This window comes from Myotis daubentonii, chromosome 5 (assembly GCF_963259705.1).
Source record: "Myotis daubentonii chromosome 5, mMyoDau2.1, whole genome shotgun sequence".
In the NCBI taxonomy this organism is placed as follows: domain Eukaryota; kingdom Metazoa; phylum Chordata; class Mammalia; order Chiroptera; family Vespertilionidae; genus Myotis; species Myotis daubentonii.
The window spans coordinates 81,668,148-81,689,305 of record NC_081844.1 but is presented as its reverse complement, the minus strand read 5'-3'; the positions used below and the strand labels follow the sequence as shown (position 1 = coordinate 81,689,305).

Genomic DNA, 21,158 nt, shown 5'->3' with positions numbered 1-21,158 from the left:
TTACTACTGTCTTATTCTTCCCATTCCTGACCCATTTTCCCTAGTTCAGGCTTTATTATGTCTGACTAGGTCAAGTATAATAGCTTTCCAACTGGCCTCCTTGCTTCTTTTCTCCCTGTTTTATATGCTGAGCTCTAATTACTTCAAATGGAGTTACTTATTATCCCCTGAATATGCCTACTTCTTTGCTTGCTTGAAAGATGTTCTCTGGACTTGGAACTCTAAATCTGGTTACCTCTCTTCCTTCTTTCCTTCATATTCTTCAGTGGCAGTAGTTGGTCTTGCTCATATGGTAGCCTTCCCTGTGTTCAGCACAGAAAGTGGCCCTCTGTGGGTGCGTAGTTAGCTGTGGGTGGGAGAAAGAATGCCTAGAAAAGGCAGCCTGTTGCCCAGTCCTCAGTAAATGCTTGTTGACCAGCCAGTTGTGGAAAGAGCCTCTTCTCCTAGATATGAATACTTTGAGCCTTGATCCTGATGGCTGTTCACAGAGTACCTCTTCAACTGTAACACAGGAAGTTTTCTAAGTATCATTGCTAGTTCTTGTCCTTGAAGAGCCCTGCTTTTATGAATTGGGTATTTAGAGGTTGGTGACCAGCCGTTGTCTGTCCATGAGGCCTGAGAAGGAGACATTGGTTAGGCCACAGCAGATCAGATTTTGGAAAGTGTAGTTTTAGAGAGTAGTGGGTGTTGTCAGGATAGCTGTTCCCTGAGGATAACTGCAGAGTTTCTTGTTTTGAGGAGCTTTAATTCAGGTGAGAAATTTGTACCCTTGCTTGGAAGCCATGCCAGAGAACTCTGCTAAGGCCCTGTGCAGATTCTGTGACTCAGGGTGAAAAGTCAGTTTGGAGAATATTTTTATTTTCTTCTCATTTTTTCATTGTTTAGTCCTTTTAGAATATGCATAAATGCAACTACCATCTGGACTTGTTCACTCTATGTTTTGCTGTTTAAAAAAGGACTTCATTTGCGCTTTCCTTAAAAAATAATAGCATTAAGCATTACTTCAGAGTTCAGCACCCTAGAGAGGTCTGTACACATTTTTTTATTACTGGTTCAGTTCAAGTTCTGCCTTGGAGATAGTATAGATGCTCATTTGTGTGAAGCAGGGATCTTGCCAGCACTTGTTTGGGGGTTTTGAATTAAAAAAGCAGGTGGAAAGGGCCATGGTAGTCATGGCAACCAGACCTAAAAAAGTCTCAGTTCTGACCAGCCCTGGTCAGGAGCTTGGAGGCCCCCAGAGAGGTGAGGGCATTGCTTCCTATTCTGTATTCTATCTATTCCTTCTTGTCTGGGGAGTGGGGGCAGAGGGCTGGCATTCAAGCTGATCTTTCTAGAGGCCTACTGTGTACCTGGTGTTGAACCTGAGCTGTGGGCACAAGTAATTGGTCTCTGCCCTTCAGAAACTCAGCATTATTGGGAATTTTTACTCTTGTTAACACATACCTACAGGGCTTGATAAATAAAATAACTTTGTTTCATCCCGGTTGACATTTACCTTTTGGAGGCTGTGTTTCCTGAAGCACTTTTAACTTCTGAGCACTGATACAGTGTTTTCTTATTTGTTCTTCACAACAGTCTTACACATTAGGGAAAGCAGACAGGGAGAGAGTTTTTTCATTTGACACAGAAAGGCCTGGAGATTTAGACAGAAAAAGAAATTTGGCTAAAATCACCCAACACTCGAAGACAGAGCTAAATGGATAGCAGAGTTCCAGGACTCTTGGTTGCATGGCCGCAGCAGCCCTTGATTTTCTGCCATTGTGTCCAGTTATGATTTGAAAGAGCCTAGACGTCCCTGGAGGAGTTTTCAGGCAGGAGTCTACAGAGGACACCTCGTATGTCTTTCCCCTTTCAAAGCCATATAACTACCGGGGCAAAGAAACATGAGCACTGTGGCATCCATTGCAGACAGCCCTCTCCACAGAAGCAGGGCAGTCAGGCTGCACAGCTTCATTGTGGGCGCCCAACTGAGGAGGGCACTGCCATGAAGTCCTGGAGAGGCAAGTTTATTTTTATTTTTTATCTTCACCAGAGGATATTTTTCCATTGAATTTTAGAGAAAGTGGAAGGGAGGGGGAGAGATAGAAGGAGAGAGAAATATTGATGTTACAGAGACGCATCAATTGGTTGCCTCCCACGTGCGCCCTACTGGGCCCAAGCCTGCAACCTTTGACCGGAATCAAACCTGCGACCCTCCAGTCCTGGGACACTCTATCCACTGAGCCAAACCAGCTATGAGAGGCAAGTTTTTAATCACTGGGCACTGGGATGAGTTGGGACAAAAACTGAGTCAGGCAACATTTGTCAATAGATAGAACTTTACCAGCAGTCACAAATGACTGTGGGCTGAATTTCATTGATGGATATATTTTGTTTGGCTTTTACATTTTAAAATTCAAATGCGTTCGAGGGGGGGCATTTTTCTTAGCCCTTTTCACTCCCTATTGTCTCACAGATGGCCCTCCTTACTTACCTCTCTTACTTGCCTGCTTCTGGTGAGCATTAGTGTTTGCACTTGCCTCTTGGATCACTATTTATGTACCCTTCTACCAGGGTTTCTCTTGCCCAGGTGATTCATGGCCTCAGCTTTTCTAGGCCCATTTTCTTCTTCCTACTTTGTCCAGAACTGTCCTTCTAGGGCTGTATTTAAGTTCTGTACTTAGCTCTCTATACTGGCCTCTAGAAGTACTTGCTGTCACCTTGGACTGCATCTGATAATTGCTCTTTTGGGATTCAAAAGGGTCTTTATCCAAAGAAATGATTTTTTAAAACAACTTTATTGAGATAAAATTTATGTGCCATAAAATTCACTCATGTAAAGTGTACAATGGGAATAATTCTCAAATGTCCCTAGACGATTCTAGACTGTGATGTTTCATGGACCAGAAAAACTTTAAAAGAACATTTTGAGCAACCAGAGGCCAACTTTTTTACTCTGAGTTAAGGGCCTTAACATAAAAATAGCCCACTATCATCCATCATCATCATTATCTCATTTTATGAAAGGACATTTTAACACTAAAAAGATATAGAAACTTTATAATTTCAATAAAACGAACTATTCTTTATATTGGACATGTTTAACTTCCTTGTTTCAGGACCATTAGACTGAATTGCCACAATAAACAAATCACCTCAAAACTCAGCTTAAAAAAACAGTAATTTCTTTTTGTATAGCTCTGACTCTTAGAGCTGTAGTAATAATTCACATACCCTTTAGATGCCCCCCCAGATAAACAATTAAACCCAACCACGATGTGGAGGAGTGAGAGCCACAAAGTATAATACTAATAAATGAACCAAATATTACAAATTAGAAAAACTAGTCTAAGTGAAATGATATTTTGACTAGAAATACTATAAAACTAAAGACAGGTACTGTAAAACCAAAGACAAAAAAAAATCTGTATATAAATGCTGTGATCTAGTTTGGTAAATATGTTTCTCATAGGGGTATGGATTAGCAATTTTGAAACTAGCTTATATGTATACTAGAATTGAACAACACATAAATATGTTGCAGATAATAAGAACCAGATTTCTCACTGTTGGAGAAAGAAGTTAGAAATAAGGAAAGGGGGAAGACAAATGAACTCTGTGGTATTAGATTGGAATATGAGATATGTAAGTTTAACTTAGTTTTAAATAGATATACAAGTATATATGTATACTAGTGCCCCGGTGCACGGATTTGTGCACATTGAAAGGAAACTAATTAGAAGGTGGCTGGCGGGGTGGGATTGGGCAAGTTGGGCTGGACACACCCTGGAGCCAACCTCCCATGGTCCCTCCCCAGCCAGCCGCACCTGGGGTGAAGCCGCAGCTCGAAGGGTGTCTGAGGAGTGAGTGGGGTCCCTCTGACAGGTGGGGCCCCTTGGCCTGGCCTGCAGGGATTGGGCCGAAACTGGCTCTCCGACATCCCTTGAGGGGTCCCAGATTGTGAGAGGACGGTTCTCAGGTGAGGCACCTTGGAATCTGGCTCCCTCTCTCTGGTTCCAGGATGCATCACCTGAGAACCACTGCTGCCAAGTCACCACAGCTTGGCAACTCCTGTGTTGAGCGTCTGCCCCCTGGTGGTCAATGCACGTTATAGCTATTGGTTGGAGCATCTGCGTCACTGGTGGTCATTGCACATCATCTGGTCAGATGGTCGCTTAGCCTTTTATATATAGATAATGCATATATGTATATGTATACACATATATAAATTTCTTAGCTTTGTCCATTGAAAGGGTCTAGAAGCAATGACAACCTATTAGTAATGAGCACACTTAGCACTCAAATCTTGGTTTCTAAAAACTGTTCTCCAATAAAAGAAACTAGGGTTCTTTGATCCCAGGGCTGGGGAGATGAAAATACAAGATGAACTTGGAACATCTTATGATAACAGAAAGTAAGGAAGTATCTGAAAAAAAGAAAATGATAGGGGCAGGGACTTATTAAAGGAACACAAGAGCCAATGTGAAGGAACTCCTAATTGCCAAAGCTGAAACAATTTGAGTAACAAAATAAATAATGATAGTATTTATAGAATAAAGTATCTATGAGTCCATAGTAGTATAAGTAAATAATTAAGTAGATGGAGGAGTGACAGCTTTTCCTTGCAGTGAAATTTTGATTAATGTGTGAGGAAGGAGGGAAGTAGAAAATTACCATTAGATCATCACCACAGTGGTAATTGTTGCAGATGGATTCCCCTAATGATGTGGTTTGAGGAGAAAAAAAGGGATTCGTATAATCTCAAAGTATTTCCCCATGATTTTAAAAAAACAATTCAGTGGTTTTTATTATAAGCACAATATTGTGCAATCATCACCACTGTCTAATTTTAGAACATTTTTGTCACCCACAAAAATGAACCTCATGCCCATTAGTGGTCATTCACCATTCTCCCTTCCCACTAGCCCTTGACAACTATTAATGTACGATGTCTCTTGACTTATCTATTCTGGACATTTCATTTAAAAGGAATCATATGATATGTAGCTTCTTGTATCTGACTTTTTTCACTCAGCATAAAGTATTTAAGGTTCATCCATGTTGTAGTATATATCAGCATTTCATTCCTTTTAATTGCTGAATATTATTTCACTATATGGATATACTATATTTTGTTTATTCCTTTATAAGTTGACGGACATTTAGATTGTTTTCACATTTTGGCTATTATAAATAACTAGAGGCCCAGTGCACGAATATGTGTACGGGTGGGGTCTAGCTGGCCCTTGATGGGGGGGGGCCCAGTGGCAGTTGGCCAGCTGGCCCTACCCCCTGGTCCAACTCCCTGTTGAACTCCTGGTGGAGGGGATAATTTGCATATTAGCCTTTTTATTATACAGGATGCTGTAGTGAGGATTAATATATAAGTTTTGTGTGAACATGTTTTTAGTTTTCTTGGGTACATACCTAGATGTGGAATTGTTGATTTCACGTAGTTACTCTATTTAACTTTTTGAGAAACTGTCAAATTATTTTCCATAGTTTGGTAGTTTGTATTTATTTTGGTTTGCTGCAGTGGAAAAGCTCAGTAGAGATTACTTTTCTTAGTTGATCAAGGCCAGTAAGAAGACATATTGACATCACAGATTTTGTGATATGATGCACTGAGAACACCACTGCATCATTTCTGTGATGCTTCTGACAAGGATGTATGACCTTAGTTTAATCATGAGAACATACCAGGTAGTCCTGAATAACTGATCAATATTCCTCAGGGTGTCAGAGTCATAAAAGACAGGGGAAGACTGAGAAACTATTGCAGGATACTAGGGAGAAATAACCAAAGGCCATAAGGGATGCTGGAACCAAAAAGGACATTAGTGGAAACACTAGTAAGGTTTGAAAAGGATCTTTTTTTTTTTTTTAAATACACTTCACTGATTTTTCACAGAGAAGAAGGGAGAGGGACAGAGAGCTAGAAACATCGATGAGAGAGATCGATCAGCATCTCTCTCCTGCATGCCCCCCAGTGGGGACGCACCTGCAACGAAGGCACATGCCCCCGACCAGAACGAACCCGGGACCCTTGAGTCCGCAGGCCAACGCTCCATCCACCGAGCCAAATCAGCTCGGCTGAAAAGGATCTTTATAGTTTGGTGAATGTTATTGTTAATTTCCTTGTTCTGATAATTGTCTATGGCTAAGATATTAACATTTGGAAAGGCTATGTTAGCAATATTTGGAAACTCTATACTATTTTTGTAACTTTTGTGTAAGTTAAAGGTGGTTCAAATTAAAAAGTTAAAAGAAACCCAGTCTTTTATTCTTACTCACATGTCTGCACGTCAGCTATACTTGGCTGACCATGGCTGGGCTTAGCTGAGTTTAGCTCCAGTCTGTAGTTTGAATTCAGGTCTGCTCCGTGGGCCTCTCATCCTTTTCGGACTGTAATACTAGTAGAGCATGGTCTTCTCATGATGATGGCACATTTGCTAACATCCCACTGGCCAAGGCACATCACAAGCAAGTCCAAAATTAACAGCTGTAAAAGTCCACTTTACCATTCTAATCTTCCCTTACTGTGTAAGAGGGGCTGCATGGCAAAGGGTGTGAATATACACAGGGGGGGAAGGTAAGAACATTTGTGACAATATGCAGTGTACCACAGGTTCTCCCCTCTACTCCCGATGAGGAAAGTAGAAGTGTTACCTGGGTCTTGGTCTGTAATTGAAATCAGTGACAGAGAGTCCCAATGAAAGTCACAGCTCAAGTGTGAAGTGGCTTTACTTAATCTGGACAAGGTTTCTATTTATTATGGACAGAGCTTCCCCAGGGAGCCAGTGGGGGAAACAGATACTGTAGACCTCTTTGCCTTTCTAGATCCCCATCTTATTTTGTGCCTGTGCCCTTGCCTTCTGCCTCCCACCCCCTCAATCCCTAACTCTTTACTTGCATGTATCTTGCGACTTTTTGCCTCTGCTGTGCTCTTCCCCAGTTTTGCGATCCCTTCACAGAGGCCCTGGAAGGAAGCAGGTCAGATTCCACTCTCTCTTTAACTTGGCCTTTTTCCCAGTGGGGTGGAAACATTTGAAAATACTGTATTTTCTGCTGCCACTGCTGCTGCCATGGTTGGTTTCATGTATTTGAAATAAGCGTAACCTGTATTTTAAGTTAATGCTATTGTGCTTGCTCTTGCCCCCTGTGGTGGCTTGTGTGAAGGGAGTAATTTTGGAATTTTCCCAAATTAAATAAATTGATTCACATAAGATACTAGTCTCTTCCTTGGCCAGCTTAGCCTGGTATAACCTATTACGTTTTTTAAACTTATAAAGTCACGTACTTTTTTCCTTTTCCATTTCTAATTTTGATCAAAAGTCTGAAAATTTAAGATGCTGCTATTGTTATTAGTAGCAGTAGTATTAGTACTATTACTATTAAAAATAACTATTTACATGATTACTAATTATTATGAATCTACTTGCCATAGTGAAAATCCTTGTTGACCTTTCCACATACTTCTAGATCAGTTAGGATTTTCTCTCACACTTAATTTTTCACTCAACAAATAATTATTGAGGGTTTACTATATGCTAGGCCCTGTGACAGGTTTTGGGGATAAAATAGTGAGCATTTATGTTAACCAGTTAAATTAAAAAAAACACACCACACACAACACCTAAAATATAATGACTGAATGAGGTAAAGTGCTATTTAAAAAAAAGGGGGGGTCATGGTGCTGTGAAAGCCTTTAAGGCAGGGGTAGGGAACCTTTTTTGCCAAGGTCCATTTGGATATTTATAATATCATTTGCTTAATATAATTCACTTAATATAAATTTATGTTGCTATAAAAAAAGCTCCTAGATTTATTGAATTTTGAGTCCTGCCTGTGGTTGCCTTGGCAGGGCCACACAAAATGATTTCTCAGGCCTTAATATGGCTTGGGGGCCAGACATTCCCCACCCCTGCTTTAGAGGGCAGCTGGATCTGGTTTGGGAAATAGAAGATGCACTCAGAGAGAGTGACTCTTAGCTGGGATTGAAAGGGGAAGGAGTTGGAAGCTAGGGTTGGAAAGAGCATTCTGGTCAAAGGCAACAGGAATGGAATGGCCCCATGGTAGGAAGTAGCATGGTTCTTTCATGGAATGGAAAATGGCCAGTGTATCCTAGAGCAGCGATCGCCAACCTTTTGGACCTCATGGACCACAGTGGTCCACGGACCACCGGTTGGTGACCACTACCCTAGAGCATCAGGAGTGAGTTGTGGACAAGCCTGAAGGGGCAGGCAAGGACTAGATACTAAAGGGCCGCATTGACCAGCAGGAGGACTTCCATCTTTATTCTAAGAATAGTAGGAGGCCATTAAAAGGTTTGAAGCAGGGAATGACATAGTCAGATTTGTATTTTGGAAAAAAAAAATAAAATCATTCATTGTAAAGAATACATGGATAGGGAGGTAGGAGTAGGTAAGGTGGGTCAGTTAGGAGGCTCCGGCACTGTCTACAAGAGAGGTGGTGATGGTTTGAACAAGAGCAGTGATGGGGAGGACAGAGAGAAGGGTATGAATTCAAGAAACATATAGCAGGAAAAATTACCAGGTTTTGGAGATAAATTGAGTATGGAGTAGTAGTTGGTAAAGTAGAGAAATATGAGGATGACCTGCTCTCAATTTTTATCTCATTTAATTCCCAACTTAACCATATTCAGGAAGCCTTCCCAGAGAAAGATTTCTTCACTCTACCTGAACATATTTTTTAATATGTTTTTATTGATTTCAGAGAGAGGAAGGGAGAGGGTGAGAGAGAGAGATAGAAACATCAATGAGAGAGAGAAACATTGATCAGCTGGTTCTGGTATGCTGCAGTCTGGGGATCGAACCCATACACTGACCGGAATCAAACTGGCGACCTCCTGGTGTCTGGGACAATGCTCAACCCACTGAGCAACACAGGCAGGGCTGAACATATGTTTTGTCCCTTGAAGCATTTGGGATAGGTTTGAGGTTAGAAGAGGATTATTATGCACATACACTCAGGTACTTAAGTTCCCATTTATTTTTAGCCAAAGTTACAGAAACTCCCGGCTGATGTGGGATGGCAGGAACAGAACAGCATGTCTTGGCATGATGTTTCCTTGGCTCCCTGGTTCTGTGATGGAAGCACAGTGGTTGGTGGAACTTGAAGTTCACTATGGTCCTGCTAGAATTGAGAAAAACTGAATTCATATACATTGTTACCCTTTTATATTCAGGGTTTACTGGATCATTTTGAGAGAATTTGTGCTATGTCTTTCCCTTTAAGGAATGTTCACAGATTGTTTTTCTCAACACCCCCCCCACACACACCTCCTTTGATTCTTGAATGAAGCTCAGCACCATCAAGGCAGTGCCATCCTCTGCCGGGAAAAAAGCAGATTCAAAGATCAGGTGTGTTAGAACAGAATCTCTGCTTCTAGATTTCCAATCCCCTAAAGAGCTCTCCCCCTGAAAATCTCTATTTCTGTGGCCATTAACATTCCTCTTTTGTATTCCTAGAATCTATCTACCACAGTGGTTGGGTGTATAGTAGTTGCTTCATAAATATCAGTTGCATGAATAAATAAGTGTAACATTCCATTTGTAGAATGTGATCTTGCAAGTTGCTTTATAATTATCCTTGGTAATTTTGTACAATATGTATGAATAGCCCATTCATTTACAACACTTATTTGCCCAGCAGGTGGGTCAGCTCTTCTGATATAGGTGGGTATAGGTTTTTAATTTTTCTTGGTTCCAATACCTGCCTCCTTGGCTTGCCATGTCCTCCTACCTTTCAATCTCTTGCTTCTTCCTTCTTATAAACATTAAGTGTCACAAATTTTATGTGACAAGCTCTGGCCTAGAGGCTGGGGAAATTAAAAAAGGAGGAGATATAGTCCCTGTGCTCAGGCAGGAGAGAGACTCATAGAGGGAGCCTGATTAAATTGATGAGGTGGTGAGGTGTAAGTTTGCTGGAATGGCATACTGTCTGGGGTTCTGTCAGAGGAGGGTCAGAAAGGATGTAGTGGAGGAGGCAGTAATGTAGCCATGTCCTAAGGGTAAGTAGGTATTCACTATTCATCTACTGTACAAAGCAAAAGGCTTATTATAGCTTAATTTAAAGAAAACTGAATTTTTTAAAATTAAATCTTTATTGTTCAGATTATTACATTTGTTCCTCTTTTTTCCCACCATAACTCCCTTCCTCCCAGTTCCCACCCCACCCTCCGCCCTCACTCCCCACCCACTGTCCTCATCCATAGGTGCACGATTTTTGTCCAGTCTCTTTCCGCATCTCCCACACCCCTTTTCCCCCCCAAGAATAATCAGTCTCTTCCCTTTCTATGTCCCTGATTCTATTATAATCACCAGTTCATTCTGTTCATCAGATTATTTATTCACTTGATTCTTAGATTCACTTATTGATAGATGTGTATTTGTTGTTCATAATTTGTATCTTTACCTTTTTCTTCTTCTTCCTCTTCTTAAAGGATACCTTTCAGCATTTCATATAATCCTGGTTTGGTGGTGATGAACTCCTTTAGCTTTTCCTTATCTGTGAAGCTCTTTATCTGACCTTCAGTTCTGAATGATAGCTTTGCTGGATAAAGTAATCTTGGTTGTAGGTTCTTGGTATTCATCACTTTGAATATTTCTTGCCATTCCCTTCTGGCCTGCAAAGTTTCTGTTGAGAAATCAGCTGACAGTCGTATGGGTACTCCCTTGTAGGTGACTGATTTTCTTTCTCTTGCTGCTTTTAAGATTCTCTCTTTGTCTTTTGCTCTTGGCATTTTAATTATGATGTGTCTTGGTGTGGTCCTCTTTGGATTCCTTTTGTTTGGGGTTCTCTGCGCTTCCTGGACCTGTAAGTCTATTTCTTTCACCAGGTGGGGGAAGTTTTCTGTCATTATTTCTTCAAATAGGTTTTCAATATCTTGCTCTCTCTCATCTTCTGGCACCCCTATAATTCTGATGTTGGTACGCTTGAAGCTGTCCCAGAGGCTCCTTACACTATTTTCGTATTCTTTTTTCATTTTGCTTTTCTGGTTGGGTGTTTTTTGCTTCTTCGCATTTCAAATCTTTGCCTTGATTCTTGCGCTCCTCTGGTCTGCTGTTGGGAGTCTGTATAGTATTCATTATTTCAGTCCGTGTATGCTTAATTTCTAGTTGGTTCTTTATCATAACATCGAGGGTCTCATTAGATTTCTTGAGGATCTCACTACATTTATCGACGGCTTCTAAACAGTTCTTAAGAGACCTTGAAAGTGTGGCTCTGAATTCAATATCCTCCATTGACAGTTTTGTCCTATTTCTTTGTCTCCGCATTTTTTATGCTTTCTTGGTGCACCCCCTAGTAGTCTTTGTGCCCAGTCTTGTTGTAGTCAAGCCTTGATTGTTGTCGGCAATACCGGGGGTGATTTGACCTTCAGGCTAACTGGCTATGAGAGTCCGCTGTGTCTGTAGTGGGAGGGCTTCTGTGCTGGATCTCTAGGGCAGTGCTAATCTAGCGTTTGCCTGAGGCTATCTGGCAAATGGCTCTGCGCTGGGCTTGGGTGGGGCGGGTCCCTGGGGATATACAGGGCGGGCGGAGCAAGCAGTTATGGCTGCTCTCAGTTCCGTCCCTAGGGGCTCTGCCTCACAGAGTCCCAGCAACTGCTGCAAACCTCGGAGAGAAAGCTGCCTTCGAGTTCCGACCGAAGCCAGACAGTCCCGCTTCTCCCGTTTGAGTCGGGTCCCCAGAGACTCACCCGGATCTGGAGCTCAGAGTCTGAAACTCCCTCCCGATTGAAAACAACAACCGCGCCCTCCGCCGCCAGCCCGCTCTGCGCGCACTCCTCCGCACCTTAGTATTTCATTTCAGCACTGCGCCTCCTCTGAGTCTGGGTATGATATTCTCTTTCCTCCTAGTTGTAGAATTTCCACTCAGCCAGCCTTCCTGTGGTTCTGGATGATGTCCGTTCCGTCGTTTAGTTGTTTTTTGAAGTGGTTGTTCGAGGCAGCAATCTCCGGCGTTAACCTATGCCGCCATCTTGGTTTCTCTACTTGACTTTTTTAAAAATATGCAGGTTCTAATTAAGGATTATTAGTCTCTGGATGAAAGTATAGATACCTTTGCCGACTTTGCTTCATCTCTTTATTGGATGTGCATTAGCAAAAGAAGAATTGTGATTGGTGTGTGTGTGTGTGTGTGTGTGTGTGTGTGTGTGTGTGTGAGAGAGAGAGAGAGAGAGAGAGAGAGAGAGAGAGAGAGAGAAGAGAAGAGAAGAGAAGAGAAGAGAAAGGAGAAGAGAGGGAGGGTAGGAGGAGATATGGATGGATCCAGGTAGCTGAATACCACAGAGTTTGTTCTTCATGAACTAATAAGTCCTATTGACTTGTTAGCAAGCCATTCCATCAGTGTCCTTCTGAGGACTGTATATCTCATGAGCCTTCTCTCTTCTTGGCTTTTAGGCCAGGCTGTCCCTGTGGGATCCCATGTGAGGCTGAATCTCCAGACTGGGGCAAGAGAAGTGAAACTCCAAAATGAAGACAAGTTTCAAAATACTTTGAAAGGGACAAAAAAAGGCAAAAGGTAAGCATCATTCCTAGGGATTGGGAGACTAACAACACTGATGTTGTAATAATGAAAGTAATGACAATGCAATGTTTCTTACAGTAATGAATGCAGTGCAAATTCATGTGACTTTTAAATATATTTGTAATATTTAATAGATTAGAATTTGTGATAAACCTCTTTTATGGAAGTTTACTTCAATGGATCTTTGGAAAGAAATAGTTTGCAAAGCAAATTGATACTTTAAAAAAGGCAGTAGGGTGAATGCTTAACCTATTTTAAAATGAAGCTGTTGAGGGAGGAGAAGATGGCAGCTGGCAGGATGACAGTGAGGAAGAGAGTATGAGAGAGTGAGGGAGCGAAAGGGGAGTGTGTGGACGTGTGTGGTGCATATGTGTGTGAGCGAGGGACAGTTAGATCCTGCAAGACTTTTGGGGGCTGGTGGACTGGGCTCTCTTGGATGGGGAGCCCCTGCTCCTGCTGTGGGCACTCCTGAGCGGCCAGTGCTGGCACAGAAACCACACTATCTTGAAGGGCAGAGCTTCTGTGACTAGGATCCCAGCCTCACCACCACCCAGACTGACCTCAGATGAAAACTGAGACCCTACAGCCACTTTGGACAAAGACCTGCTACCATAGCTGCAGACTCATGTATGACTCCACCCATACCTACCAGTCTCAGGCTACTGTGAGTCCTGGAGTGTGTTCCCCTCCCGCCTATCCCCAGAAGCACAGGTCCCACACATCCTGAGCCATCCCTCTTACTGTCGGCGCATGCAGACCCTGCCCGGACTGTGGCAGCCACATCTCCCGCGCACCCCTGCTTGTCAGTGCATGTGACACTCCTGCTAAGCCCACAGCCACAGTTCAGGCCCCTCACAACTGGGCACCTGGAGCCTTCAGCAGCAGCAGAAATGGGGAGACAAGGAAGCAACCCCCAAAGGAAAGAAAAGGAGAAATCACCAAAAAAGAAAAAAAAAAAAAAGAACTAAAAGAAATGGAGGTATGCAATATGTCTGAGAAAGAATTCAGAGTTATGGTCATACAGTTCATAAACCGGATGGACGAGAAAATCAACCTATGTATGAACCAAGGAGAAATCAAAAGTGATATAGCTATGATAAAAGGCTTCAACAGTAGACTAAGAGAAGTGAAGGACCAAATTAGTGAGCTAGAAGATAGGGTAGAGAAACAAGCCCAATCTGAACAGCAATTGGCGAAAAAAATTAGAAAGCAAGAGGAGAGCCTAAGGGAGCTTGGGGATAACATGAAACGAAGTAACATACGTATAATAGGGGTGGCAGAAGGACAAGAAGAGCAGCAAAGATTAGAGAATCTATTTGAAGAAGTAATGACAGGAAAACTTCCCTAATATGGGGAAGAAAAAAGTCACCCAAGCACAGAGTCCCAAACAAGATGAACCCCAAAAGACCCACCCCAAGACATGTGGTAATTACAATGGCAAATGTTAATAACAAAGAGAGAATTTTAAAGGCTGCAAAAGAGAGAAAGGGAGTTACCTATAAAGGATCCCCCATTAGATTATCAAATGAATTCTCAACAGAAACACATCAGGCTAGAAGGGAATGGAATGAAGTATACAGAGTAATGCAAAGCAAGGGACTGAATCCATGAATACTCTATCCAGCAAGGCTATCATTCAAAATTGAAGGGGCAATCAGGAGTTTCACAGACAAAAAGGGCTAAGGGAGTTTATCACTACCAAGCCAGCAATGCAAGAAATGGTAAAGGGACTGCTGTACAAAGAGGAAGAAAAAAAGGGGAATAAGGAACACAGGCACCAAATTATAAATGGCTGCAAACAAGGACCTTTCAATAATAACTTTAAATGTAAATAGACTAAATGCTCCAATCAAAAGACATCAAGGAGTTGAATGGGTAAGAACACATGACCTATATATATGCTGTCTATAAGAGACCCATCTCAGAATAAAAGACTCACACAGATTGAAAGTGAAGGAATGGAAAAATATCAGGCAAATGGTAATGAAAAAAAAAATAGGGTAGCAATACTTATATCTGACTAAATAGACATCAAGGTGAAGACCATAACAAGAGATAAGGAAGGCCACTTCATAATACTAAAGGGATCAATACAACAAGAGGATATAACTCTGGTAAACATATATGCGCCCAATGCAGGAGCACCCAAATACATGAAGAAAACTTCTGGATGATATCAAGGGAGAGATCAACAGCAATATGATCATTGTAGGGGACTTTAATACTCTGCTGACATCACTGGATAAATCGTCTAGACAAAAAATCAGCAAAGAAACAGCAATCTTAAATGACTCACTAGATCAGATGGACTTAATTTACATCTTCAGAACATTCCACCCCAGAGCTACAGAATATACATTCTTCTCAAGTACACATGGGACATTTTCAAAGATAGACCATATATTGGGTCACAGGCAAAGTCTCTCCAAATTCAAGAACATTGAGATCATATCAAGCATCTTCTCAGACCATAATGGCATAATATTAGAAATCAACTACAATAAAAACACCAAAAAATTCAAACACTTGGAGACTGAATAGCGTGTTATTAAACAATGATTGGGTTACCAAAGAGATCAAAGAAGAAATTAAAAACATCCTGGAAATGAATGACAATGAAAACACAACAATCCAAAACCTATGGGACACAGTGAAAGCAGTCCTGAGAGGGAAGCTCAGCATTACAGGCCTACCTCAAAAAACAAGAAAAAATGGTAATAAATTACCTAACTCTACAACTTAAAGAATTAGGAAGACAACAACAACAAAAAGCCCAGAGAGAGCAGAAGGAAGAAAATAATAAAGATAAAAGCATAAATAAATGACACAGAGACCACAAAACAATACAAAAGATCAATGAAACCAAGAGCTGGCTCTTTGAAAGGATAAACAAGATTGATGAACCTCTAGTCAGGCTCACCAGGAAGCAAAGAGAGAGGACCCAAACAAACAATATCAGAAATGAAAGAGCGAAATAACAGACTCCACAGAAAGATAAAGGATTGTTAAAAAATACTATGAACAACTCTACTCCAACAAACTAAACAACCTAGAGGAAATGGACATATTCCTAGAAAAATACGACCTTCTAAAACTCAACCAAAAAGAATTAAAAAAATCTCAACAGGTTGATAACTAAGGAGGAAATTGAAGCAATCATCAAAAAACTTCCAGCAAACAAAAGCCCTAGGCCAGACGACTTCACAGGGGAGTTTTACCAAACAGTCAAAGAACTAAAACCTATCCTCAGATTATTCCAAGAAACTCAAGAGGAAGGCACACTTCCAAGCTCTTTCTATGAAGCCAGCATTACCCCAATCCCCAAACCAGATAAGGACACTACAAAGAAAAAGAATTACAGGCCAACATCCCTGATGAACATAGATGCTAAAATACTCAACAAAATTCTAGCAAATCAGATCTGGTATTACATTGGAAAGATCATACACCATGGATTTATTCCAGGAATGCAAGACTGGTACAATATCTGTAAATCAGTAAAGATGATACATCACATAAACAAATGGAGAGACAAAAATCACATAATCATATCAATTGATGCAGAAAAGGCGTTTGACAAAATCCAACACCCTTTTCTGATAAAAACTCTCAGCAAAGTAGGAATAGAGGGATCATACCTCAACATAATAAAAGCCTTGTATGACAAACCTACAGCCAACATCATCCTCAATGGGCAAAAACTAAAACCATTTCCCCTAAGAACAGGAACAAGACAGGGATGCCCACTCTCACCACTCCTGTTCAACATAGTACTAGCTGTAGTGATCAGACAAGAAGAAGAAATAAAAGGCATCAAATTGGAAAAGAAGAAGTAAAATTGTTATTTTTCGTAGATGACATGATAGTGTACATAGAAAACCCTAAAGACTCCATCAAAAAACTACTAGAATTAATAAATGAATTCGGTAACGTAGCAGGATACAAAATAAATACCCAGAAATCTATGGCTTTTTTATACACCAGTAATGAACTCACAGAGAAATTAAAAAAGCATTCCCATTTACCATTGCAACAAAATATTAAAATACCTGGGAATAAATTTAACCAAGGAGGTAAAGGACCTGTATTCAGAAAATTACAGGACGCTGAAAAAAAAAGAGATAGAGGAAGACATAAACAAATGGAAGAATATACCGTGTTCATGGATTGGTAGAATCAATATCATTAAAATGTCCATACTACCCAAAGCAATCTATAGATTCAGTGCAGTCCCCATTAAAATTCTAGTGGCATACTTCAAAGAGCTAGAGCAAACTCTCCAAAAATTCATATGGAATAAAAAAAAGACTCTGAATAGCTGCAGCAATATTGAGAAAGAAGAACAAAGTTGGCAGGATCACAATACTAGACATGAAGCTATACTACAAAGTCACTGTGCTCAAAACTGCCTGGTACTGGTACAAGAACAGACATATAGATCAATGGAACAGAACAGAGAACCCAGAAATCAGCCCAAACCATTATACTCAATATTTGACAAAGGAGGGAAAAGCATACCATGGAGTCAAGACAGCCTCTTCAATAAATGGTGTTGGGAAAATTGGACAGATACATGCAAAAAAAAATGAAACTAGACCACCAACTTAACACCATACACGAAAATAAACTTAAAATGCATAAATGCATAAAGAACTTAAACATAAGATGGGAAACCATAAAAATCTTAGAAGAAACCATAGGCAGCGAAATAGCAGATGTTTGTTGTAGCAATATCTTTACCGATACAGCTCCTAGGGCAGGGGTGGGCAACCGCTGGCACGCGTGCCAAACATGGCACGCCAGTAACTTTTGCTGACACACGAAACCCTCTCTTATAATCTTCCATTTACAATTTTTTTCTTAATATCGACTTTTTTATTTTTCAGATAAATTCAGTGTAGGTGCATCTTAGATAAATAAATAATTTTACATAACAAGTTATCTTAAACACCACAGGCATGAATTGACGAGAGAGGGGAAGAGCAATTTCTATGCCTCTGCCTTAACTCTCCCTGCCTTCCTAGATCCGACCAGTGTTTTGGTTTCATCCACATACACTTGTGAATCTTTGTTCTCAGTGATGAATTTTGTTAAGTCTCGTAATAGGAGTAGCCTGGCGGATGAAAGTAGTAGCTCGTGCATATCTCTGAGTGTCACGAAATATAAACCTGATGTAAAATCTCTGTCATCAGTGATGCAGCAGCAAAAGTCCCACTGTTAATATCAAACAGAGTCATAAAGTTTTCTGTCGGACTATCAGTGTACATGTATACATTAAAAAATAAATGCATTTTTCATCATCATATACTGTGTTTCTGTCGCTCAAATGAATTTTATTATTTCTTCAAGGTTCTTCACGTACATACACCTTAAGAGATATCAAGTAGGAATAACATGTTCTCAAAAAATTAGAGTTGGCACGCAGAAGGATTTTGAGTCAGAGATTTTGCTGGTTTTGGCACACACTCACGAAAAGGTTGCCCACCCCTGTCCTAGGGCAATGGAAACTAAGGAGAAAATAAACAAGTGGTACTACATCAAAATAAGCTTCTGCACAGCAGAAGAAACCATCAACAAAACAACAAGAAAGCCAACTGAATGGGAGAACATATTTGCCAATGTTATCTCCAATAAGAGTTAAATCTCCAAAATTTATAGGGAACTCATATAATTTAACAAAAGGAAGATAAACAATTCAATCAAAAAATGTGCAAAGGACCTAAATAGACACTTTTTGAAAGTGGATATACAGAAGGCCAAGAGACATATGAAAACTTGCTCGGAGTCACTAATCATCCAAGAGATGCAAATCAAAACAGCAGTGAGGTACCATCTCACAGAATGGCTGTCATCAACAGACCAACAAATGATAGTGCTGGCAAGGATGTGGAGAAGAAGGAACCCTCTTGTGCCACTGTGGAAAACAGTATGGAGTTTCCTCAAAAAATTAAAAATGGAACTTGCATTTGACCCAGTAATCCCACTTCTAGGAATATATCCCAAGAAAACAGAAACACCAATAGGAAAGGATATATGCACCCCTATGTTCATAGCAGCCCGATTTACAATAGCTAAGATTTGAAAACAGCCTAAGTGCCCATGAGCAGATGAGTGGATTAAAAAACTGTGGTACATCTACACAATGGAATACTACACTGCTGTAAAAAAGAAAGAACTCTTACCATTTTCAACAGCATGGATGGACATTGAGAACATTACACTAAGCGAAGTAAGCCAGTCAGAGAAAGATAAATATCACATGATCTCCTTCATTTGTGGTATATAATGAACAACATAAACTGATGAACAAAAATAGAACCAAAATCATAGAAGCATCGTACAGACTATCCAACCTATGATGGAAGGTGGGGTGTGAGGGGGTATGAGATCAACCAAAGGACTTGTATGCATGCATATGAGCATAATCCATGGGCACAGATGGGGGAGATGGGGGGGGTGAAGGCATGTGCTGGGGGGTGGGGGTGGCCAGGGAGTGGTCAGTGGGGGGGAAAGGAGACTTATGTAATACTTTAAACAATAAAGAATTTAATTTTTTTTAAAAGCTGTTTTTCCCCAGTACTTTAAGAGCATCCCAACAATTAATGCGCTGATTACAGATGAATCATCTATTCATTAAAACAGGCCTGTTAGACCTTCTGCTTTGTAATAATATTTCCTTGGTGAACAATAAAATTGCATTTTAAAGTCTTTAATTCAGACTAACTTTTCCTCTTGTTAGTACATATTAAATTAAAACAAGCTCTCTTATAGTATAAAAGTTCTCCAATGGTAAGAGGTTGCCTTGTTTTTTAATAACCAGCTTATTTGATTATTTGATTTCTGGCAATTTATAGTCTCTATTTTGCTGTTAGTTGCCTTGAATTACCAAGTTTTCTGTTTTCTATTTCCTGCATGAGGGACAAGGAGGTTAAAGCATGGGATTGCAAGGGTTGCTAGAATTCTGCAGTTGGAAAGGTCGGTGTTAATACCAGCCATGAAGTTTCTAACATAGAGACCAGCAAATTATAGCCTGTAGCCCATTTTGGGACTGCTGCCTGTTTTTATATGGCCCACAGCTAAGTTGTTTTTTAACATTGTTTAATGGTTGGAAAAAGAAAACAAAAGGAGCATATTTCATGACTCATGAAAATTGTGTGAAATTCAGATTTCAGTGTCCATAAAAAGTTTTATTAGAACACTAGAGGCCCAGTGCACGGGTAGGGTCCCTAGGCCTGGCCAATGATCAGGACTGATTGGGGCCTTCCAGCCGCCAGCCAGGACCTTCCTTCCCTGGCTGCTGGCCGCCGGCTGGGGCCTTCCTTCATTCTGCACTGCCCCTTGGTGGTCAGCTCATGTCATAGCAAGCGATCGAACTCCTGGTCTCCCAGTCGAACTCCCGAGGGGACACTTTGCATATTAGTCTTTTATGTATAGAGATGGCCATACTCGTTTAAGTATTTTCTATGGCTGATTTCTTGTGACACTGGCAGAGTTGTGTAGTTGGGACAATCACCATAAGGCCCACAAAGCCTCAAGTATTATCTGGTCATTACAGGTAGTTAGCTGCCCCTGTTTTAATGCATGTTAAGCATTGAGAATCAGTTGTGGATTGAGTGGAATTAGTGTTATTCAGCCCTTGTATAATTATTAACAATATTTTACAATTAGATATGGGGCAGAAAGGGACTTTAGAGGCCCAGTTTTTACCTGAGTATTTTTCTTGATATACCTGACCAAAAAGTCACTGAGCCTGTCCATATGCACCTTCGGTCATGTGGCACTCACAGTCCCACAAAGCAACCTGTTCATATTTGGGTAGTTTTTACTGTTGGAAAATTTGACTTTATTTGTGATAGATAAGGAGATATTTGTCCTCCTTAATGTCACCCCGAACTGGGAAAATCGTTATTTTTCTATATACACCTATACCTACGGTGACCCAGGTCATAATGATTAATTTCTCATAGCCATCTAAGAAATAATCAAATCTCATTGTTGTAACCCTGTCAACCTCCCTCCATCCCCAGCACACATATATACACATATGTCAGGGTCCCAAAGTATTTCAGGAGGTCTTTTTTCACATATAAGGCAAGTCTTCTTGTTTTCTAAATAAAAAGCCCATTTTTTTTCTTGGTTTAAGAATATTGAATTAGGAACTGGATAAATGTGGAGTCTTTTATTTGTTGTTTTTAATACCATGGGAAGTTATTTCTCCATACCTGACTGTAGATCATCAGTAGGAGCACTTGCTACTTTGTCTGTTGTTCACATCTTTTCAGAATAGAAGTAAAGCCATCCAAATGGTCTGTGATAGACACACCATAAGAGAAAGATTTGTCTCCACTCCTGACTCTACTTTTCTCTTTTGAAATGTTTCTGAGAGCTCTGCCCTGGGATGGCTGCCAAGATACACTGGACATGTCCTTTTTCTTCTCAGCATTTATAACCAGTGGAAAACCTGTCTGCACAGGAGCCCAAAGCATTGAAAAGGTGGTGTGGGTGTTTACTGCTGTGAGCTCAGGAGTCTCTGGCTGTGTTTGGTGGTGACTTCCTTCTTCTGGAGTCAACCTCTTCCTGTGCTCCTCCAATTCCACTTCACAGTGTCTTCCTGGCTCTTTAGCACT

The 21,158-nt window shown here is 40.7% G+C and overlaps 1 protein-coding gene across 2 annotated transcripts in view; it reads left to right on the top strand.

Annotated features, from left to right (window-relative positions):
* Positions 1-21,158, top strand: part of SIL1 (SIL1 nucleotide exchange factor) — a 228,135-nt gene that overhangs the window by 132,374 nt on the left and 74,603 nt on the right. For both annotated transcript variants that reach the window (XM_059698515.1, XM_059698514.1), the window contains exon 4: positions 12,405-12,525. In XM_059698515.1, coding sequence (XP_059554498.1) covers positions 12,405-12,525 — 121 coding nt within the window. The remainder of the gene's footprint in view (positions 1-12,404; positions 12,526-21,158) is intronic.